Genomic DNA, 25,601 nt, shown 5'->3' with positions numbered 1-25,601 from the left:
ATTAATACGTGTCTTTTAAGTAATTTTTATTTTATATTCTTCTTCTGACTGCACATTAAAACAATAAAATTAAAATTAAAATTTATAAAGTAATGCCATGGTTTTAAAATTTGTAAGCCAAATATATCTCATTAAACATAAAATAATAACTGATAATTAAATTATATTCCAATGAAACGATTTACTCATTCTATGAATATGTGGTGAGCGTTTAAACTATGGATCCTGAGGGAAACACGCTGCTTAAAACTTTTATCATACAGCAAACACTTGAATTTTTGAGGAACGCTACACGTATGTGTTGTTTAACTCCTTGCTTGTACTTGTACTGCCACATCAGTTTGAACATACGAACCGGGACTCTGTAATCATAAATGATAACACAGTTAATTATAGATCACAAAGTCCTAAAGTACCCTATTTATTTATATAGTTCATAAATAAAAGTACTTTACATTTATTATTACAAATAAGTTTAGCAAGTTATTATAGATAAACACTTTCTGGGCTCCTACCAATACAGGTTCAATTGCTACGAAGACTCCCAAGTTTGTTGTCTTGCGGTTACAGCCGCAGATTTCACATTAGCGCTGTGCGCTAGTCAAGAGCTACGAAAGTTCACAGCTGCCACTCGTCGCATTACATGACGAGAAATGACCTCATGTCAACAAGACTAACGAACACCGCAGTAGCTGTTTCTCGCGTAGTGTGAAAACCCTGATATGTTACTCACGAGGCCTACCGGCTAAAGTATCACCGGCTCTCCAACGAAACCAAAATCCCGCGCAAAACCAACCTAATGAACGGGGGTTTGATTATGGAGGCGAGAGCCGCGCCCATGATTTGACATGATCCCTGGACTCCTTTGACCGTGATTCCGCTAAATAGGTTTAGTGGCCAGTGTGATTGTATTTTAAGACAAAAAAAATTGCAGATAGGAGTGAAGAATTGCATTTTGATTCATGTGTTTTAATTTTAACAGCATAGTTTTGTATAATATAAAGGTGAAATAAGATGATATTATTTAGTAAATTAATAGAAGTTAATTTTATTTTATCTTCTTATTTTGACTGCACATTAAAACAAAAAAATATCAAATACTAATACAATATCACGATTTATAAAAATCGTAAACTAGGTACAGTTATCTTCTATGAAACTAAAAACAATAACTGTTCATCAAATTATAATATAGTAAAACTGTCTACTCAATCAATGAATACGTGGTGAACTCTAGAACTGTGGAGCTTGAACGAGCCACGCTGCTTAAAACTTTTGTGGCATAGCGAACACTTAAACTTCGGAGGTACGCTGCACTCGTAGTGCAGGTGTTGTTTAACTCCTCTCTTGTACTTGTATGATCTGCCACATCCGTTAGGGCACACGAATTGAGACACTGTAATTATAAATATTAACATGGATAGGCGATTATTATAAATCACAACGTCAAATGGTTACGGTTTATATAGGTACTATATTTGGTACTGATTTTAACTATTATAGATAATATTATAACAAGCATAATTGTATTGTTGATAAACACTATCGGGACTTTAAATTAATATAAAATGTGGTCAAGTCATATGGCGGTAATCACGGATGCACGCAGTCACGCAAGTTTAAGAGTGACAAATATTAATTGATTTATTTAAGAATGTAACCTAAAATAATTTTTATCTTTTATACATACAGGTAAGAATACATAAGGTGAAAAAAAAATATTATTATTTAGTAATAATACACATCTATGAGATCATTTTTAATTTCATTTTTTTTTTTTTTACTACACATAAAAATAGAATAAAAAGATAAATACATACATGTATATGCACGTTACAATGATGTGACGTTTAGAACTATAGGTACGTACCTAAATAGATAATTATTAGATGATTATACCTTATATTTAATTAGTAATAAACATAAAATTAGGTTGGTATTATGTAATTCTGAAGCATTAATTCAAGACTAACAAAACTGTCTAAGACTATGACTAAGATAGGCACTTAATCGAAGATACTACTGTGAATGTTCTCAATGTGCCTTTAAATGTCTCGGAGCTGCTTGAACACTTTGCTACACACCGCTCATTTAATCTAGGGCAACATTGTCGCACTCGAATTGCTGATGCTGTTCCAATCTATAATATATTTGTATTTGTACAACCAACTGTACACTTCATTCAAGCACATGAACCAGAACAGTGCAATTATAAACGGTAGCACGGATAGGCGATTATTTTGGATCACGAAGTCATTAGTATAGATACCTATAGGTACGTTTATCGCGATATATGTAAGTACTATAATATTTTACTGATTAAATTATTACATAGGTAAAGTATATTGTCACCGATAAATACATTCTGGCTAATCTTTTAAGTATGTATATATTATGAGAATGTAGCTATAAACTTTACATGAGTCATTTACGCGCAGAAATTTTAATTATATAGTTAAGTATATCAGTGGTGACAACAAAATATAAATTTAGAAATAATAAAAACATCTAGAGAAAGTTATTTTTATTTTATCTTATTTTTCTGACTTGACATTAAAACAAAAAAATAATTTATAATTAATACAATATGATTTTTAAACTAAGTAAAAAGATTACTTATTTATAAAACATACATATCATATGATAATATTCTAGGCCCTGGGGTATCACCATTGGGTGAATTTCCCACTTATACCTCCCGATTTCTTTCCTCATAAAATTTATTTATTGTACGCATGGTATATTTAGTAGAGATAGTAAATTTTAATAAAAAAAAAAATTACAATATTGCTATAACAATGACATATTTATGTCACAAATGACAAAAGGTGTGAAACATCTAACTCGCATGCACGGAAACTATTTGGTCAATCAATGACAATAATTTTGTGAAATTTCACAAAATGGGACTTAACATTGCAAGCCTGCTTGAACCTTTTTTCACACATTGGACACTCGAACTTTGGATCTACACCACACTCATATTTCTGATGCCGTCCCAATCCTTGCTTATACTTGTACGATCGGCCGCATCCATTTGTGCATATGAATCTGGATACTGAAATCATGAAAAGAAAACAAGGATAAGCGATTATTATAGATCACGGAGCTTTACGAGTCTTATATCTATAATTTATATAGTATATATACGTTTTATAACCGAGTGATCGATTTAACATTCATTTTATTTAAACATTCATTATTTCAAAAACTATTAACATTTTCTTAAATATCTTTAATTGGTATTTATGATTCTTTATTATCAAGTAACCTTTTTTTTTTTTCTTCGATAGATAAGAATTTTGGACTATCAGTTTATGAACTATAAATATTTTAGGTTTTGATGAGCGGAGTAGAGTAGTACATAATGTAGCCTGCAAAATGTTAACCCAAAACTCAGCTCATTTAAACTTAAAATACTTATAAGTTAATAAAGTACTTGTCAAAAATTTTATTTTATAGATTATATTTTAAATAATATTTTTATCCAGAATTTGGATTAAAAAATGTAAGTTGTCATTTAAAAGAGTAAAAAATTTAAAAAATTACGATAAAAGTAAAAACAATTTTATTTTCTTCTAATATAATGAATGTCTTACGTTAAATGAATTATCCCTTATCGGTATGATTATTATTTTATTAGTCATTGTATATAATATAACAAGTACATAAACATTGTCGTTGGTAAACACACACTGGATCCTACGAGTTAATAGTGTGATTGAGTAGCTATGAAGCGATAATAGCAGCAAGAATATTATTTGATTCAAGTAAGTACCCGCAATTATTACAATTATATAATAAGTTAAGCTTATAAGCGATAAAACAATATGTTATATTTAGTAATAATACATACATATAGAGAAGGTTATTTTCATTTTATCTTTTTTTTTTTTTTTTACCATTAAAAGAAAAAATAATTCATAGTGAATATATAGTTCTGTGACTGGTATATTAATACAATTATGATATAATTATTATGTGGAGGCTGATAAATGCGTGACATGTCCAACTCACATATACAGAAAAAGTCTGCTCAATCGAATATAATAATTATGAATGTTCACAACGCGCAAGGCATTGGCGTTGTAGCGCTACTTGAATGCGTCTCTACACATCGTACACTCGAACTGCGGTAGCACGCCGCACTCGAGTTTTCCATATCTTTTGAACACAAGGATCAGTCTGCAATCATTAGTATGGTCATAAATCATAATATTAAATATTTGTTTATACGATTGAATGACTATCGAAAAATTCCTGATGTAACAATATAGATACAGTATAAATAAATTTAGGTAATTTAGATAGATATGATACAGTTAAATTATTAGATTGATTAATGTTCAGGATAGTCCTATTTATTTTGTATCACTCCACGGCTGAATATTAAAATGAGAGTATCTAAAGAAAATATTAACTGATTTCAGTTATAAATAATTGGATTAAATTGACAGTTGTAAATGGTTGAATACAAAAAAGGGTAAAATTATTGAGATTATTCTATTCAACACATTTAGCAGTATAGTGTTCGTAACGCTAAATCTGCGTATAAACGTAACCATTATGAATCAATATCATGTATATAATTATTACAGTAATTGTTTTAAAATATTCAGAATATAATAAAATTATAATTGAGAATAAATTCATCATTGTTTTTTTTTTCCATTAATATTATGTAATTATTATTAATAATAAATTAATACAAAATATTGCACGTAACATAAATACACAATTCAAATTACTTTATATGCATTATACAATACATATAAGATATAAATAAGTATAACTAGCCCAAAGAAAGAATGTCAGTCTTTTTGGATTGTGTATACTGGAATAGAGCAGCGATTATTGAAAGTCATTCATAGTATCAAAACTAACTGCTAAATACTTGACAAATACAATAATTAAAATGTATTAAGTCCATATATATAATTATAATATACACAATACATAAATATTTACATATTGTATACACACAATATTTTAATGTAAACATATTTATCCATTTAACCAGTATATTATATTATAATTATATTTATTATTATACAAATAACTATAAATAAAAACATACAATAATATAAAGTAGGTAGGTTTAAATAAATTATAGGTAACCACTGATTACAAAGAGAACGAATCACTCGTAATTAAAAAAACGTAGTTGTTGCGGTAAATTGCAAATTGAAATCAGATTCGACCGCTTTCCTATGATGCACCAATACGATGTGTCTCTTCATGTTACCTTTCAATGTGCATCTTTTTTTACAATACGGACATTTGTACATTGGCGATTTACCACATTCATATTTAAGGTGGCCACTGAGACTGCTTTTGAATTTATACTTCTTTCCGCAGTTGTTCGGACACGGATAAAGCAACAGCTGGTTTGCAGGTTCAACTGAGAAAATAACAAAATGTAATAAAACTTGTATAGTTTGATACAATATGGTTTACAGTGTATATTAATGTATTACAATACATAATATTATGTGCATACCAAAAATTTCATAACTTTATTAGTACGTCAACCCATACAAGATATATTTCTACGACCTACATAAAGCTATACAATGACCACCCTGAATCATATTATATAAATCGTGTATTAGTGTTCGTTGTTTCTTAAATATATATAGATACTTACCGTTGGACGAAGAGAACGTAAAAACAACCAATAAACGCATACATTAGTAGTGTTTACTTTATTCAATAAAAACCCATGTTTCTAACAGAGTAAAATATATATTTTAAGATACATCGATGATAGATTTATCGACTTGTTACATATTTTTTATTACTTTTATTTAATTTTTATATAATTTATCACAGGCGAACAATAAAGGTTTGTGGAAATCTAGAACATGCTCATCTAAACAATTGATTTCCGTCAGTTTCGCTGGGCAAAAGGGACATAATCCTTTTAAAATAGGGCTTTTGCAGTACTCAGCTGGTTTGCAAAATGAATTAACGAGTTTATGTTCATCTGAAATATACAACGTAAAAATGAGATACAGTAAAAACAATTTTTAAGGTTAAAAGCATTTTATATACAATTGAACACGTTAATATTAATAATTTGTTTTATTTTTTAACAATATTTTGATTAAAGCAGCATCAATAATGTATATTAAGTATTAACTATACCTGTATATTACGATAACAATAGTAGTAATTCAACATAAGCAATAATTATACAGAAATATAAAAGCTATGCACTAAAATCAATTTTCAGTCATTATTATCATTCTAATAAATATATTTACTAACATAATTTACGTGTATGTTGTTATCGTTTAAAGATTTACAGCAAATAAAATAATAAACGCAAAGGTTTTTTTTAACAGTAAGCATACTGTATACAACAAATGCATAAAATGAACTTATTAAATATTTGACTTTTTATCCAAAATCGAAAAAATATCAGTCGAGAGAAAATAAAAACGACGAATGATGTACATATATAAGATGTGAAGTGAAATTTGATTTTTAGTGGAACAGCTTAAGACAAATTTTGCACTCGTACTGTAGTTGTTTGCTGTATTTGCATTTTAGATGAAATCCCAGAGTACATTTGTTTTTATAACTTTGATAATAGCTGTTGTACAAATCTGTACATCCGCATCACATAGACAACAAGTCTAAACAATAGTATTTTATAATCTATATGACAACAATAATTATAAATAAAAAGTAAGGAGAAATGGAGTAAATATAATATTATCAACTATAAGAAAATTTGAGACGTACAAGTATATGTTAGAACGCAAAATATTATGCGTTGGCTTCTACAAGTCATGCGACTGAAAGTAACGGTCACAGCCACAGCTCCCGGGTGGGTGATCACCCGGGTTTATAGCAGGTAGTTATAAAATTATTGCAACACATTCATATGTTTGCTATCAACCGTAACAACCGTAACAATTGTAAAAACAACCTACCCACAGTTCATAACCCTTATAACAACTAATAGCCTTAGTCGCCGGGCTTAAGTTCAATAAAAAAAAAAAAATTATTACGTTTAACAAAAATAATAATAAATTAAATAAATGGCGAAGGCAAATAAAATAATCAGAAAAAACTTAAAACAAATCCAAAACAAGTATCTAATTATATACATAAATACAAATAAAATCTAAATTCAACTTATAATATTTAACATTGATAAAAATATATTATAATTTAAAAACAAAATAATTTATTATACTTGAATTGGTAGAATAAATTGAAAATATTTATTGAATAAAAAAGTAGGAACTACGATTAAAAAACTCCAAACCAATAAACAAATAAATAATTTGAATAATCGTTAATATATACATGGAGATATGTAACAATTCTTTAACATTTTAAGTACTAAGTTATACAATTAATATTGTAAGCTGTAGGTCTGTAAAGAATGTAAAAAAAAAAATGGAACAATATCGAACTATTATAAAATATAAAACTTCTATTAAAGATTTTGGATACCTAAATTAACTAATAAAATAATTATTTTATTAGTTAATATATTCAATACTTATTATCAATAATTTAAATGTGACTAGCCATACTTGGTAACTGGTAACAAAGTTAGGTAATACTTGAAAGTTATTTTAATATATAACCATACCTACCCAAGTTTCAATATTTTAAACAATGCATTAATATATGTATATTAATATTTAATTAGTCAAATACATAAATTACATTTCATTCAAAAAATTCGAATGTTTAAATGAATATTTTATAACTAATTAGTTATTGGCAATTATCAAAGTTACTCGAAAGAAAAATTATTGATATTGTTGTTGTTAGATACTTCAAAAATACTTATAAACTTATAAAAAATGTATTTAAAAATTGCTATAAATAGTTTAATAGTTTATTAACATAATTAATAAATCATTAACATAATATAGGCATTAATTAGTTGAAGTATTATTATTGTAGTGATTGTTTAACAGCTTTATTGATATTATTTTAGTATCTTTAAAGTTTCATTCAAGAGTAAGAAGTAGTCATAAAGAAATTAATTTTGTATCAGTAATTTTATATTAAATTTAATACTGTAGATATGTAAAATAACAAAAGTGAAATTAAGTGATACCTATATAAAACAACATCAAATCAACTTATTGTTTTGCTTTTTCATAACATTCTTATAATTTGATTATTGCCTACGCCCTAGAACAACAAATTTGAATATAACATTGATAAAAAAAATCAAAAATTAAAAATCGACTTCTAAAAACAAAGTCAGGGACTAATGTATTTATGTACTGTAAACATGTGTTTCTTCATATTTGAATTTCTTGAAAACATCCTTAGACAAAAGTCGCATTTGTATAAGGGTTGTTTTCCACATTCATACTTCAAGTGGTAGGTTAAATGAAATTTGTTCTTGTAACTGCGACTGCAATGTCCATTGACACAACGCCAAATTCTAGTACCTGAAATGCGTCACATTAGCCTGATCGTTTATTAACATTAATCAGAGCGAAGCATTTATACAAAAAGCTGTGTATTAATGATATTTTTTAAATTAGAGTTTCTCTACAAAAGTATATCATTACTAATATACATCAAACTATATTCGTTTTAAATTGTATATCTAAATATGCATAATATAATTAAGATTTGGCCAACACACTGAACATTATGTGTTATAAGAATTATGAAAATAACGAATATAAAATAAATATATTTTAGAATAACATAAAATTAAAATATTTAATTTTTTGTTATTATTCTGTATTTTCAAAATACACATACGCGCTAATAAAGCGATATGATAATCTACATATTGTTTCTACCTTATTTAATTGGTACTTAAATAAGTAAACATATAGGTATTTTTTTTATATACTTTTGGTACCTATATTATACAACATACTTTTTAAAATTATTTAATAATTACACCATTTACCTTTCAATAGAAATAGTGAAATCATTAAAAATAAAATGCCTTATAATAAATTTAAATATTTTTATTACTAATTGAATATTTACATGATTATAATTTAATGTCAAACCATTTTTCATCATTAAACATGCGAAATATATCTTTATTTAATATTTTAAGTAAACATACACAGGTTACCTAACCATTGCATCTATGAGCTAGAAGTACTTTATATAAGGATACAGGTACCTACCTACATAAAACACAAATAATTCGATAAGTTAAAACCTTGTTTTTATAATTTTCTTTCTTATTGTGTGAGAAAACGTACATACACATAATACAAAATAATAATATAGAACCTAATAAATAATAATAATAATAAAAGTCAATACCAAAAATATATTTTATTTAAATATTACTTAAACTTTTATAACTCACGTATGAAATGCACGTTAGAGTGAATTCGATCAATTTTTTTTTTTTTTTTTAATATTAATTAAAATTTCTTTAAGTAGCTTGTAAAGGTAAAAATTTTAAATTAAAATGTTTATTAAACAGTGCATTTATAAAACGTCATTAAATAAGTTGGTTTTACTTAACATAATACTATTTCAATACCTATGTGGAACAATATTAATTAAACTGTAAAAGTAAATATTTTATCAATGCAATGTTTATATGTATAATTATTAATTATATATAAATATATCAAAAAGTTTAACATAAATTTATTAGTTTTAGTTCATTATAAAAGTACATGGATATATGATATAAAAATAACTAAAAATATAAATTAATTTAAAACATATTTTATTTTAATTGTGCGGATGGGAAATATAAGATTTACAAATATTTTATGATTATTTCATCGTATATTTTTATTCAAATCCATAAAATGCTGCTATGGAAGACTATACTAAAATTATAATTTGTTATATAAATATAAAAAGCATGTTAAATTTTATGAGAAATCATTGTATTTTACTTATTAATGATTTAAAAGTGTTCTTATTGGCATTTCGTTTCACTAGTGCATCTTAATTATAATAATTATTAGTTTATAACAATAGTTTAACTACATACAATGTGAATAGCGCAATACATGATTCGATCTTAAAATCAACAATAATTATGTTATCATATTGCTTAACTTGTTATGTACTGTTGCCATGTGAATTTTTAGCACGTTTCTATACGCAAAACATTTCATACACACTGCGCATGAAAATTTAGGCCTTACACCACATTCATAACGTAAATGTTGTCTGACACCATGTAACGCTTTATAACTTCTACCACACTGATTAGGACATTGAAACCGTTCGTCGACAATCACAAAGTCTTGTTTATTTAACTTCCAGCACACTAGAATAAAATGTACATTAATTACTTGAGGATGTTTAAAATATATTATTAAATAGTTCGAAACAGAAGTATAAATATATGTCTATAATATGGAGTTACATGCCAAATTTCGTACAATTCATAATAGTAATAACAATAATAATAATAATCAAATACAACCCTGTTAACGTTATATATAATTGTTAAACTAATTAATTTTTCGTTAATATTTATATTTATAATAAAAAAAAACTAACGAACACAAGGTATTTTTTTTTTAAATATCTTCGTTTGATTATTATAACAAGTGACCACATATTTACAAATACAATTTATAATCTAATTAATAATACGATAATAGAATATACTTAAAAATACACATTAAAATTACACAAAACACTTAAATTTTTATCGAAAATTATAAAATATAAATATGAGTAAATAAAATAAATAAATATGATTTTGTTTTGAACACAATATTTGAATATAGTTTTACGAGTACAGAGAATGAGCCACTCTCTGGTGTTTCTTTACAGAATCCGATCTAGAATATTTTTTACCACAATATTCACATTCGAAGTCTACGCCGCAAAATTTGTAATGTTTAGCGAAACTCGGTCGTTTGTCATAAGTACGTCCGCATTTGGGACAAGTGAATGTTTCTGAAACCCCTAAGGATGAAAAAAACTGTGAAAATACATTTTTAATTTCTGGAAAAAAACCTTGTGCAAATTTAGATTTCATCGTGTTATATTAAATATACCATAATATATGGCATCTAAAAAAAAAATTTTTTTTTTTCATTATAATCATGGTGTAGATAAAGAAACGTGCATTAAATAAGAATAAGAACAAAATAAAATATAATTGAGTAGGAGAGACCGGTACAAAATTCAAAAAATTATAACTCAGGCTAAAGCCCATAATAGTTGTTAGTTATTAATATTGTGTACAACCTTTAACAAAGTAGGAATTTATAATTTTATTTATCACAGTTAAAATATCAATATAGCAGTTTATTTCTAAAGCCAGAGACGCGGGTAAGCAATTATTTTATTTTATAATATAATATTATTATGTATATAATATTATTTCTATTAAGCAAAAAGTTAAAATTTTAACTGTAAATCATAAAGAAGTTAAAGTTATTAATAAGTTTTTAAGTAAATATTTTATCAAAACTAATACATTCAGATAATTAAATTGATAAACATAGCAAATAGTACCGGTTATATGTGACAGTATAACAACTATTCCCGGTCATCCCTTAATAATTTATAGCTGAAATTAAATATACGTAATAAAATGATCGTTTGTTTAATGTTTAATCAAGCGTTAAGCAACAAGCAGTACATGATTATTACTTTCACTATTTTTTTATTAGATACCGATGATAACAATTAACAATCATATAATTAAGTGTTTGTAACACTAAAAGTGATTATATTCACTTTAAAAAAATGTAATTAAAATAAATAATACAGCATATTAAGCTAAATAATATATTGGTAATTTAACCATAATTTTTACTATACAATGTGTAATACACATGTAATGGTAAATTTGATATGTTAGGAATCTAAATTATACTTAAAGACTATAGTCGCTAAAGTAAGACCTACACAACATTTAGTATTATTTTGTCTTATACACTTATTTGTATAGATACATTAGTTATCAGAGACATACATCCGACTTGACGAGGGATTTTATTTGAAATAAATACTTCATTAGCGTTTAGTCTAAGCAGATAAATACAATTTTTATAAGTGTTAATTGTAATAATTTTAATTTAGTATTATGTTCTACAAATATATGAATAAAATTTATATTAATTTACAGATCTTGTATAATTTTCATACTATTCCATATCTATTACATATTTACATACCAGACTCTGCAATTTATAGTAAACGATTCGTAAATGTAACTACTTAGAAAATATAAACAGTAGGTATTAATAAACATAAAACTAAACAATAAAATAATAATTACTGGATATCGTTAATTACCAAAATAATTGATAATTAAGTAAAAAAATAAAAAATCTATTTCTATTTCTATAATAAAATAAACATATATGTATTACTTTAAATTATGAAAAACAACATCAACCTAACATTCTGTTATTCAGTGAATTCATTTTAATTAAGTTTTTTTTAAAGTTAATAATAATTTAATGAAGGTTGCAATAAAAAAATAAGCAATATTATTGGCTGAAATAAATACAAAAAGTAGTACGTTTTGTGTAAGATATTTGTTTATTTACAATACAATCGTTTAAATTTTGTAAAATTTTAAACTTCAAAATAATAAACCAAAAAATTATCAAGAAATCTGTGAAAATAAGTAACACAAACACTAATTTTATTATAACAATTCATGTTCTGTGAATTCAATATTTCTTCTATAAATATAATCCTATTTGACTTGATTTTTAGTAAATTTCAAACATCAATTATTTATGCAAATACTTTGTGAATAATACCCAAATGTGAATTGAGACTACATTTGTACCTAAACCGTTTATTACAAATACGACACTGAAACATTTTTTCAACGCCACATTCAAATTTTTTATGGTTCTGTAAACTCTGCCGATGTTTATACTTTTTTTTACACGTGCGACATTCCCAAACATTCGCTTCATTAGGGCACCAGAAACCTATAACAATAAAATAATATGCAGTTAGATATAAACTTGTTAAGTAGGTGTGTTTATCGTGCAGCATTATTTGTAAGTCATATAATATCATGCGGTAACATACACAATAGTAGCCTTCTAGCGTATTTTAAGACACTATAATAACTGGCTTTTCTATAAATAAATTCTTAATCGTAAACATTTATTTTAGCTACGCCGAAATTGAAAAAAATAATCTTAATACATCAAATCGTGGTTGAAAGAAACCTAATCTAATTTTTGCTTAAAATTTTTTTAAGTTTTTTCAAAATTTCTGAATTTAAGATGTATTTGATAATAATTATATTGTTGTTAGGCTGTTAGCTATATACTGTCAAAAATGTGCAAAATGTAATTCGTTGTTAATTTTATATTTTATTTCAATTCTATATACATATTTATTATTTATAATAATAAGCCATATTAATTGATAACACATTTTTTTTTTTTATTTGCATACAAACTGTTTTCATAAGTCATTATTAAAATATCAATTAGAAATAGCCCATCTATGTCAAAAAAATACTGTCTCCATCAATAAATAAATATTAATCTGAATATTAATATAAAGCCAGGCATCTTTAATGTGAGATTTTTTATCACGTCATTATTCATTCTCAGTTTTTCTCACTTCTACTTTAATTATTACTTATTATACACATATATGATATATAGATTGTAATATTCTTAAAATAAACTCATACATTTAAAAAAAAGATGTTATGCTTAATATTTATAAAATATTTTTCGCATAAAAAATTAACTAAAATCCATGTATTATTGTATCCAACTAAATCTTTGGATCAAATTAAAACAAATATTTAAATAATTTATCTATAAAAAAAAATATTATACAATATAGTATGATTCATACAATCATAAAAACTTAGAAAATATTATTGGACCTACACATAGTTATCGCGGTAGCAATTTATCTTGAATACTCGTATATCTACGTCCAACCAACCACCACATTGCCGTGTATCAATCACAACATTCAAAACCTTAATATAGGTTAATTATATCTTAATACATTAATTGCATGCTCTTATATTTTTCATTAATGTAATGTTTAATACTTGTATATTGTATCAATATCAATAATGAAGTGTTACTCACAACCGCTCACTACAATTACAACATAGTTTTAAATAATTACTTCTGTTATTGTTGATTTACCTAAAAAATACAATGTAAAATTAGTTATGAATAATTTTCATAATATTACGAGTAAAATATAAAAATAACACAAGCTGATAAATAAAAAGAAATTAGATAAATTTCTCTACTAAATACAATGAAAATGTATATCTCATATTCAACAGTCGTGTATGTATATATTTATAATATACTTGGTAATATTAATATCTTATAAATCATTATTTTCCATTATACTATACCGTTTCAGGTTATGTTTCTATTTGAATGAGCAACCGCCGACCACACATGACGCGTCTGCACTTAAGTCTTTACCATATTCGTATTTCAAATGGAACATAAAATTAGAACGATGTTTTGTATTATTTTTCGCATTTTTAACAACCTAAGGAAATAAATGTATTTGTAAGCCCATCTGGAAAAAAACTCATTATTACTTAAATATATATTAAAGAGTATGTAAAAATTATAAAATAGCTCAGAATGTATAAGATAATATTATACTCAAAACTATTTCCCTTAAATAAAAAATTATAAATTCGTATTTTTTTTAAAAAAAGTAAAAATAAATTATAAATAACAATATGTGCTATAAAAAGCATGTTTTAATTGTGATTTGAAAATAGAAATTTCGATATGAGATGACAAAAGTAAAACACTATTCAAAACATTATGAACACTGAATAAATTATTTAGCTGTAAATAATATAATCGTTTAATCTGCGTAAATTGAATAGCATTCTGGATATATTTTTAGTATAACTATATAGTTGGTACTATTTTATAGAAATATGCAAGGAGCAAAAATGATTTGCAAAATAATATGCTTATACTCACAATACTCTTCAACATATACATATTTAAAAACAACTTCAGCATGAAAGATATAATATAATATAATAAATAGTACAGATTATAACATTATTCGTAAACAGATAGTAGTTAAACACAGAACTTAAAAACAATCATTACCGAGCCATAGGTGTAACTATATAATGTTTAAAAAAGAGACATAGTTGACTTTACCAGAATGGTTATATTATTACTAAGATTTCTTTGGGTAATAATTATGTATACTAAATATGGCTGATTAAATGAAAAATTTGAAAAATGCCGATTTTGTTTAACATAAACTAATAAGCAATAAATTCAATAGTATTATAATTGTGTGAAGATGGCTCTGTTGCCATGCTTTATTTTACTATCTAAAAATGCCAAGACTCTAGCTCCTTCCCCTTCCAAAAAAAAAGAAGTTAAAAACCAATAGTTACGCCTACGCACCGGTAATTATATTCTTACAATGAACATATTATAATACGATACAAATATAATTATTAAATTATTTATTCATTCAAACGTTCAATTCAAGGGGAATGCAAGTGTGATTATTTAAACATATTTTATATAAATATCTATTATAACTAAATCACACATTCAAATCATATAATACTAAATTCATCTATTAACGGAACCAGATGAAATATTCAATAGACGTAATTTGTACAATTACATTTTTTTTTTTTTTTTTGTAGTATTTTCGTATACTTGGTCTGTTACAAAAATTACCGAGATTTTACTTTTAATTAATACAAGATTTTCCATAATATTATGTAAATATATCTCCTAAATACTCAATACGAAATGTGATTGTGTTATTTTTCATAAGTTTTACGAAACTGTTCTGAAGTTAAAGATTAAAGTTCTATTGTATGTTAATTTTTATTCAATCTACATCTTGATATCATTTCTTTTTAGTATAGATTTTAGTCTTAAAAAATCACACCCGTTGGTTTAGAAAAATAGAAGATGCGAAACCTCAGATATTATATTATCAGCCACAAATTTAAGAATCATTAGTATTACAAATGCTAGCGCAGACATTAAGTTCACAATTTTTCTGAGTTTTTTCGGAAAGTATTCTCCTATGAAGTGTTAATACATATTTATAGAGTACTTTATTAAAATTTATATTGTATTTAAAGCTATACCACATTAATTAAATTAGGTATGATAGATAATATTTGTCCCAGTAGTTTTTGAACAGATTTCGTATTCAAAATTTCAAGAAATAAATTGTAAAAAAAAAGCATTATTTTGTACAAGCCGTAATAATAGAAACGATACATAAGTTTCGTAGATTCTTTATCATTTTATGTTCAAAAGCTTGTGCACGGAGACCATATGACGCTTTAGATGCTGCTTCCAAGTGAATTGTCTACCACATGCGATGCACCGGAATTGTGGTTCTACACCACATTCGAGCTTTAAATGGCTATTCAAGCTAGCCCTATGTTTGTACATTCTGTTGCACCGAGGACAAGGGAATGCGAAGTAATTGTTGTTCTCTGTAAAATAAAGGTTAGCGCAAAATTAAGTCACAGAAAACAACGCATTGGATTAACTACTATACATTGTATTATCAATAAAAAGCTTAACAGCAAATGCTATAAGAAGGTGTACCTATACTATATTACTATAATTAATATAGTAAGTATTAAATTACCTTACATGTATGCATGTATGGTATAAAGTACATGTTAAATAAATTAACAGTAAAAATAAGCGCTGTAAACCGAAATCAAATATTACACGTTAAATTAAAAACATAATATTTATACATTATAATACATACACCAGAATGGTGAAATTAATAAAATAATACATCAAGTTGATTAACATTTTATTCAATAAATTAAATTACATATGCAGAACTCATAATATTTGAGATCAATATTCTAATATAAGTGTCATATGATTAATAATATATAATGAACATTATTAAAGTTAAATTTATTAATGAGTTGGGTTATGAAACATTAAAAAAAAATATATATATGTGTGTGTGTGTGTGTGTGTATATATACTTAGGTAATATGAATAATCTGTAAATTTGGTAACTGTACTAATTGTGTGAACAATTAAAGCATTATGGAGGATATGCCTAATTTTCTAATTTTTAAATATCTTAAACATTGAAAATTGTAGGTAATAACCAACACTTTCCATATATTATAGCCAAATAACAGACTCAAATTAGCTTTTAAAAATTAATAGATAAATTAAGTTTAAAAAATTCTAACAAAAATAAAATACCAAAAAATTTATCTTTGAAACAATACTAAATTATTGCAGACCTACATTTGTAGTATCACCAAATATATTAAGTGCATTACACTTAAATACTACAAATTAGGTAAAAAAAAAAAAAAAATGAGCATGTAGAATTATTGTTTTAAATGAATAACCAACATTAATAGTATTAATATTATTAATTAGAACAAGAATCTAGCTATTATTAATTTAATTTAAATTTTATAACAATTGAATCTTAATACTTTTAATATATAAAAACATTGCATATTAATAAGCACATATGTAAAAAATACAAATTAATTTAATGAAATCATTTTTTATGTAAAAATTAAAACTAAAATAAATGTGCAAAAAAATTGGACGGTTTCTCTAGTTAAATTTAAGATAGTAATGTGCTGAAAAAGTAATTATGAAAATAAATAGCATAATTTTAAATAGAAATCAAATCTATAAATAAAAACAAATATATAAAAAATAAATATAAGTAATAAATATCCTAATTTAGTTATTTGATGAGGTTTTTGGCATTGGATACGTAACTAAATAGAAGCTATTTTTCAATATTTATATTTCTAGAAAGTTTTAATTGTAATTAGTAATTAAATTAATTATTTACAATATCTTCAAATGTAAAATATATATTATATATTATAAAAATATACATAAACATTTATTTATTTTTAAATAAACACTGTATAATAATTTGAAAATATTTTTTAAGTGATGATACTTAAATGTCTACCATGTTATTACCAATATTTTAGATACAAAGTGTGGTTTTACTATACTATTAATGTAAAGGACAGAGACAACTGTGTTTACTATAATGGACTTATGATAAAAATAAGAAAAAATCATACTTATGAATATTATGTTTCTAGTAATACTATTAAAATGGTTTATTTATACAACAGTATAGTACATAATATTATATCTGTTTTGTATAAATAAGATATAAGTAACAACAAATAAAACAAGAAACTTAACAACTGATAATGAAAAATAAACATATTAATTAAGATATAATTAATAATTTAACTATGATCTATGTCTATTTAATACAATATTGTACAACTTGAAATGTTTCAAAATTATAAATATTATTGCTAATTTTTTAATTTGTTTTATTATTAAACGCAATATTTTTTATTTAAATTAAATGTTAAGTTCTTTTGTATACCTGTTTACCATCTTACTACTTGTTAACTAAAAAACTCAATGAAAATAATAATTACAAATTTATAAAATATTTTACAATTGATATTAGAAAACTGACTAAGTATTAAGTTTAGGTAAAGGAAAATATGATAAGAGTTACTTGCTAGTATTAAATAATGTAAATAAGATAATGGTTTATTTAGATACATTAAATATAAATATATTTATTTATATCATGAATACAATAAAATTGAAATGTAAATTTATTTCATTGCAGTCATCATTTATTTATTATATTATTTTATGAATAGTAATCAAATGATTCCGTAGATGTGATCTGTGGGCAAATTTTCTAAAACAAATATCACAACTAAATTTTGGTTGAACTCCACATTCATACTTCTTGTGAGCAAATAAATTACGTTTATATTTATAACTTCGACCGCAATTGTTGCATATAAAATAGTTTACAGGCACTAAAATCAATATAAAAAAAAAAAAAAAAAAAAAAAAAAAAATTGTAATCTTTTTAAATATAAATATTTGCCAAATTTCAAAATAATACATGCATTTGTTTAATCGGAATTATATTATTAAATATGCGTATAATTAAGCATAGAAATTATAGGAAATATCGTGCAAAATTTAAAATGTGTTTTGAACAAAAACTGAAGTTCAAGATGAATGTTAATTTTTTTAATTCTAATTATATTTAGTTAATAATTTTTTTTAATAATACATTAAAGTAAACAGTTAATTTAACATACGAATCATAAGTTGAAATAAGAAATAATTAAGAAAAATAATATCACTTAACTTTCAATTAATATAGATTATCAAAAAAATTAAATCTTAAATAAAATACTTATTAAAAATTAACATGTTTCCTTAACAACTTAATTAAAATATAATACACATTTAAAAAAAAAATTGATTTATTTTAAACAATTATTTTATTTTTAAAATAATATATAAATAAAGTGTTTCATAATAATTTCTGTTACCTATTTATATAGTAATAGAATTAAAATTAAATACAGTGAACAAAAAATAATATAACAATAGTTTATAATATAATAATTGTTTTAATAAAATCAAAATATACATTTCAAATATTTTTTAGGATAGTTATACTGAGCTCAAATTCTTAGTATTAATCAATTAACAAGTTAAAATGACAAAATAATCGATAAAAACTAACCAAAAGGTACATAAGAGAATATGAAATATTGTTTTTACTCCTTTAAATATATTGGTGTGTTAATGTTATATAGAATTTCAAATTATAGGGCTGCTTGTACATTTTATCAAAGAATCAACAATTAAACTGTGTAGCCTCTCATTACATTAATATCTTAAATGTCTTTGAAAGTTAATAAAATGTTTATAGCTTTTGCCATAATTTTGAATGCATGTGTGTACTTCAGAGTTATTAATCAATGATGTACTCAACAAACATACATCTGTAAATAAATAAATAAAAATAATATTAATTATCAATTTTAGCATCAAAATAGCTGACAAATAATTTAGTTATTATTTCATTATATTATATGGGTATAATAATACGAGTATATGTTTTGAAATGCATTATAAATGTATAATCACATTAAAGATAGATAAATTTTATATATGTATATTATTTTTTGTTGAAATAAAATGTTACAAATTCTAACCAAGTAATTCTGTAGATGTGATCTGTGAGCAATTAGTTAAAAACAAAGATAACAACTTCATTTTTACTAAGCATTAAACTTCTATTCTTTCTCTGGTGATTATATTATAAGCCATGCTTAAATTTATAACTTCAACCATACATATTGTAATAAAAAAAAAAAACAGTTTAACAGCCACTAAAACAAATAATGTCATTTGTTATGTAATTCTTTTTATATATAAACATATACCAAATCTGAAAATAATAGAAGTAAAAAAATTCAAGAATTTGTTAAATAAAAATTATAATACATAATACTAAATATGTATACGATAAATAATAAAATGATAAGAAAATATTGTGCTAAATACCATTTGAGTTTCAAATAAAAAGACTCAAGTGTTAATAATTGATTATTTAAGTAATATTTAGCAGAGATAACATTTTTTTTTTAAATAGGTGAAAAAGATGAAATTTTTGAATATTGTAATAATTATATTTTTATTTGAAAAACAGTTTACAAAATAATTAACTCTTTTTATGTTGGTAGCACACATTGTATTTTCAAAAATTCATTATAGTTGTATAAAAGATAAAAAGGTAAAGGTATAGTTTATTTTTCATGTATACAATATTTTAATTGTTGTAATAATTATAATATTAATATTTTATGAACCGAGAATGTATGTTTACGTAAAGTTCCTCTATAGGCAAATCGTTTTAAACAAAGATTACAGCTAAATTTTGGTTGTACTCCACATTCAAATTTCTTGTGATTAGATAAATTACGCTTATATTTATAGCTTCGACCGCAATTGTTACAAATAAAATAGTTCACAGGCACTAAAACAAATAATATTATTTTTTAAGTAATCTTTTTAGAGTAAGCATATTCAAAATTGGAGAATAATAATTATAAAATAATTCAAGCATTTGTTTAATATAAATCATATATTATTTAATATGCACATAATAAAGCATAGTTAAGAGTTAACAACATTTTATGCAAAATTTTTACTGTGTTCCATCCCTCAAATACAGAAATTCAAGCGATAATTTTTTCATACTTTTATAATATAAAGCTAATAAAATATAAAAATAATAATACCTTTGACTAATTAAGTTAATTTAACAAATAAATTAAAAGACACATTAAATATTTAAGAAAAAAATATCACTTAACTTCCTAATAATGTAGAAAATTAAGATAAAATGTATACTATAGAAAATAAATTATAATCATAATAAAAATGTATTTTTTATTTAAATGATTAACCATGTAAATTTTTTAGTACAAGAAACATATTAATACAAATTTTAATAATATTTATATTTCTTTATTACCTAAGAAGTATATTATCTAATATATATAATTAAAGTTGCAAATAGAAAACAACAATATTTAAATAATTCATGATAATAATTAATTTGTTAAATAAAATTAGAATACAATTTTAAAATCCATTATAGTACTTAAATCAGTTAAATCATTCAAAAATTTTCAGAATGTGAAATATCTATTTAATTAACATACTCATGCGTAATTTTTGTTTAATATAATCTATTTTATGTTTTTAGTTTTAATATTACAACAAACTGATCTGTTATGAAATTCAAAAGTAAGAATATTTAACTATTTGTGTTTTTTGTTAATTTTTTTTATTAATTTAAAAATGTATATGTCTTCAGAGTTATTAAACAATAATACTATGTTATTTAATGCATGTAAGTAAGATAAAATATTGTAATAGCTTTAATTGCAAAATAATTATACTTTACAGGCATTAGATTAATAAGAAAATAAATGTTTCACATCCATTTTAGTTACATAAAAGGTTTAGGTTTGGTATAGTCTTTTATTTTTTATACTATTTCAGCCTTCTAATATTTTATGAATCAACATCATATGTTTTCGTAAACTTCCCCTTTGGGCAAATTTTTTAAAACAAAGATAACAATTAAACTTTGGAGGAACTCCACATTCAAACTTCTGGTGATTATATAAACTACGCTTATATTTATAACTTCGACGGCAATTGTTGCAAATAAAACAGTTCACAGGCACTAAAACAAATAACAATTTTGTATGTAATCCTTCTAAATAGAAATGTATCTCAAATCAGAAAAAAATAATAAAAAAAATCAAGCATTAATTTATTATAAATTATAATATTAAATATGTGTATAATAAAGCATAAGAAGTAAGGAAAATGTTTCATTTTTCAATAATATTTCATTGATCAAATATGAAAATTTGTGATAATTTTTATCAACTCAAATATTCTAATAATATACAACTAACAAAATAAACAATACTACATTTGATTGAATAATAAATTTAACAAACTAAAAAAAATTTAAAAATTTAAAATAATCATAAAAAACTTGATTTGTAATATTTAGTTAACTATTTCAATTTTAAGATGGACATATTAATACAAGTTTTAATAGTATAAAGAAACAAAATTTGTCACCTACTAATATAAATGAAACTTAATACAAGTATATTTTTAACTAAAAAACAATAATAAATATATTAATAGTTTGTGATATAATAATGAATTTTTTAAACAAAAATAAAATACTCTGTTTGAATATTCATTGATAAAAGAAATCATTGCTAAATGTCCAGTTATAAAAAATATGATTTCTACAAGCTGTGTTATTTTTTCACACAAACATACATCATATCAAAGTTATCAAATTTAAGTTCAGAAGAATCCATTTTGTGTAACTATATTTAATATTACAGTAAATTGACATTTTATCAGATTTAAAAGTAAAAATATCACCTCAATTTTCTGTTATTCATTTTTTTAAATATTTAAATTTTAAATTAGGTACATTTATAGAGGCATTAAACATATATATATATATCATGTTTAATGTACATAAATCAGTAATAAAAGTTAAGAATCAATACTATGAAGATTTTGTATTTATAAGATAATTAAAAACATTTCAGCCATAATAGTAGCAAAAACATATGCTTCAAAGTGCATTATAGTTACATAAAACATAGACAGTTTAAGATTAATTTGGTAAAGGAGTTCAAAAACACAGTATTTTAATTCTTATATTCTACTATTTTATGAACCATAACTAAATGTTTTCACAATTTTTTTTTTTTTTTTGTAGAAATTGTTTTAAACAAAAATTACAAGTTAAATTTTGATTTATAAAAAATTATTCTAATATATAATTAATAATTTGTAATAGCTGTATTTTTAGGATAGTTTACGAATAAATACATTTTTCAGACATAATTTATGGTAGCATAAAATATATACTTTAAAATGCTTATAGTTGCATAATAGATTAGAGCAGTAGTTCTCAACCTTTTTTGATTCATGTCACCTTCAGTCACTAGAATCAAATACTGCGTCACCCAAACATCAAAATAATAAACAATCTTAGCTGTGTATTGCACGACAAATTACTAGGTACACGCGTTTATCGGACCAAAAGATTAAATATAAATAATACAAACTATTATAAAGATACGAACTTTGAGGTATATTATGTACATGACAGTGGTGGTATAGGTGTATAATATATTTATTATAAGAAATAGGTAATATGATTGTTTTCGAAAAAATTAATTTTTATTTTTTTTCTTGTTAAAATTTTGCGTCACCCTAAGGTGACATGTCACCCCGGTTGAGAACTACTGGATTAGAGGGTATGTGTTAAATATAATATATTCAGTTATACAATTTAAAGATGCAAAGATATGGGATTATAATTTTTATTCTAGTAATGTTGTATTGATCATAATCAAATGAATTTATATTTTGTCTGTGAATAAATTTTTCAAAGCAAATATTGCAACTAAATTTTAGATTAACTCCACATTAACATATTTGATAGGCAAATAAACCTAAAACCATGTTTATATTTATGACTTAAATTGGAACAATTAACTTACACTAAAACAAATATTATTTTTAGTGTGATCTTTTAAATGTTAGTATACCTAAAAATAAAAATGAATGTTATCAAATAACCTAAATATGTATCTAATATCAATTATTTTAATAAATATGAGCATATAATTAAACATCATGACTTAAGGAAAATTTCTGTACTTTTATTATTTTTTTAAATTTATGTATAGACCAAACTACTAAAAATGTTTTCAATTTAATATCTTATTAATTAATAATAAATTAGCCATTTTAAAACACAAAATCTTTTTGCAAGTTAATATAAGGATAATAAACTATTATGGTGATGTTGAAACTATTTACCAATGGTTCAATAGATCATGTAATTAAAGTTAAAAATTAAAAGTTATAATTGCACACAAAAATAAAGATAACTTTATTTCATAATATAATAATTAAATTTTTGACACAAACAAAATAGGTACACATTTACATACTTATTCAATGTAAAAAAATTATACCAAGATTTATAATAAATTCATAATTAATAATAACAATAAATGTTTTTATAACAAAAGAATATACCTGACAATTTGTGATTGATAAAAACTAACCATTACATTGCACAACTTTTATTTTGATACTTAGTTTTTTTTTTTTTTAATATATTGCTCATTTAAAGATTCATTAACTAATTTAAGTAAATGAAGCATTGTTTTTACTTCTTGATATATAATTGTGTACTATTAACATATGATTTTTTAAATTATCAGGCCGTTTAACCATTTTATCACAGAATAGACACTTCAATTGTGGTGTTTTATTACATTCATATTTTAAATGTTTGTAAAGACTGGAATAATACTTGTAGGTTTTACCACAATTTTGAGGGCATATGTATACATCTTCAGAATTATTTAACAATGATGTAGCATCATGTAAGTGTAAACCTGAAAAAAAAAAATTAATATTAAAACTGCTTTATTTGAAAGATGGTTTACAAACAAACTCTTCGCACATTATAATAATGGTAGCACAAAATATATGCTACAAAATGCATTATAGTTACATGAAAAATAAGAGGGTTAAGATTTGACTTGGTTATAGTTTTTATACAATCAAAAGATAAAGCTTTTTTAATTGTTATTTTAGTTCACTATCTTATGAATCATAATCAAATGACTCCATTAGATTTCTTCTGTGGGCAATTTTTTTAAAACAAATATCACAACTAAATTTTAGTTGAACTTGACATTACAATTTATAGTAAATGTATCAACTAAATTTATATTTATGACTTCAACCGCAGTAATTGTTGTCATGTATCAAGTACAGGAACTAAAACAAATAAGGTTTTTTTGGTATAAAGTCTTATTAAATATAAATGTCTCAAAAAATCCAAATAAATAGTTTAAAAAAACTATCAATACATTTTTCAATGAACTAAGCACCACTACTCTTAAGTAAACTTTGCCTAGAATTTCAAATGTATTTCATTAACTTTCTTTGTATAATTTAGCAAAAAAAAAAAAAAAATCATAATATTTAAAGTTTAATATACCTTTAATTAATATGTTTTTTTAAGATCTAAGCTAAGAAATTGGATTATAAAAGAAGATTAGTTAAATGGTTAGTTATATCAGGTTTATTTTTAAGAATAAAATATTTAAATAATTTATAGATGTAAAATATAAATTAAGACTAAATAAACTAACTTAATAAAATAATATTGTA

At 23.6% G+C, this 25,601-nt stretch overlaps 2 protein-coding genes across 2 annotated transcripts in view; both read right to left on the bottom strand.

The window, feature by feature from the left end:
- Positions 1-25,601, bottom strand: part of LOC112596283 (zinc finger protein 771-like) — a 47,421-nt gene that overhangs the window by 8,046 nt on the left and 13,774 nt on the right. The gene's annotated exons all lie outside the window — the stretch shown is intronic.
- On the bottom strand, positions 2,589-19,205 carry LOC112596447 (zinc finger protein 658B-like). The gene is made up of 8 exons (XM_025342135.1): positions 19,189-19,205; positions 18,623-18,804; positions 16,292-16,417; positions 10,100-10,252; positions 8,247-8,432; positions 5,831-5,986; positions 5,246-5,401; positions 2,589-3,058 (listed from the first exon to the last, which is right to left on the bottom strand). The coding sequence occupies exons 1-8, from the start codon at positions 19,203-19,205 to the stop codon at positions 2,868-2,870; spliced, it is 1,167 nt and encodes a 388-aa protein (XP_025197920.1). The 3' UTR covers positions 2,589-2,867.

Source organism: Melanaphis sacchari, unplaced genomic scaffold, assembly GCF_002803265.2.
Source record: "Melanaphis sacchari strain LSU unplaced genomic scaffold, SCAv2.0 Contig31_pilon_pilon, whole genome shotgun sequence".
NCBI classification, from domain to species: domain Eukaryota; kingdom Metazoa; phylum Arthropoda; class Insecta; order Hemiptera; family Aphididae; genus Melanaphis; species Melanaphis sacchari.
The sequence above is the reverse complement of the archived record's forward strand: the minus strand, read 5'-3'. Positions and strand labels throughout refer to the sequence as shown.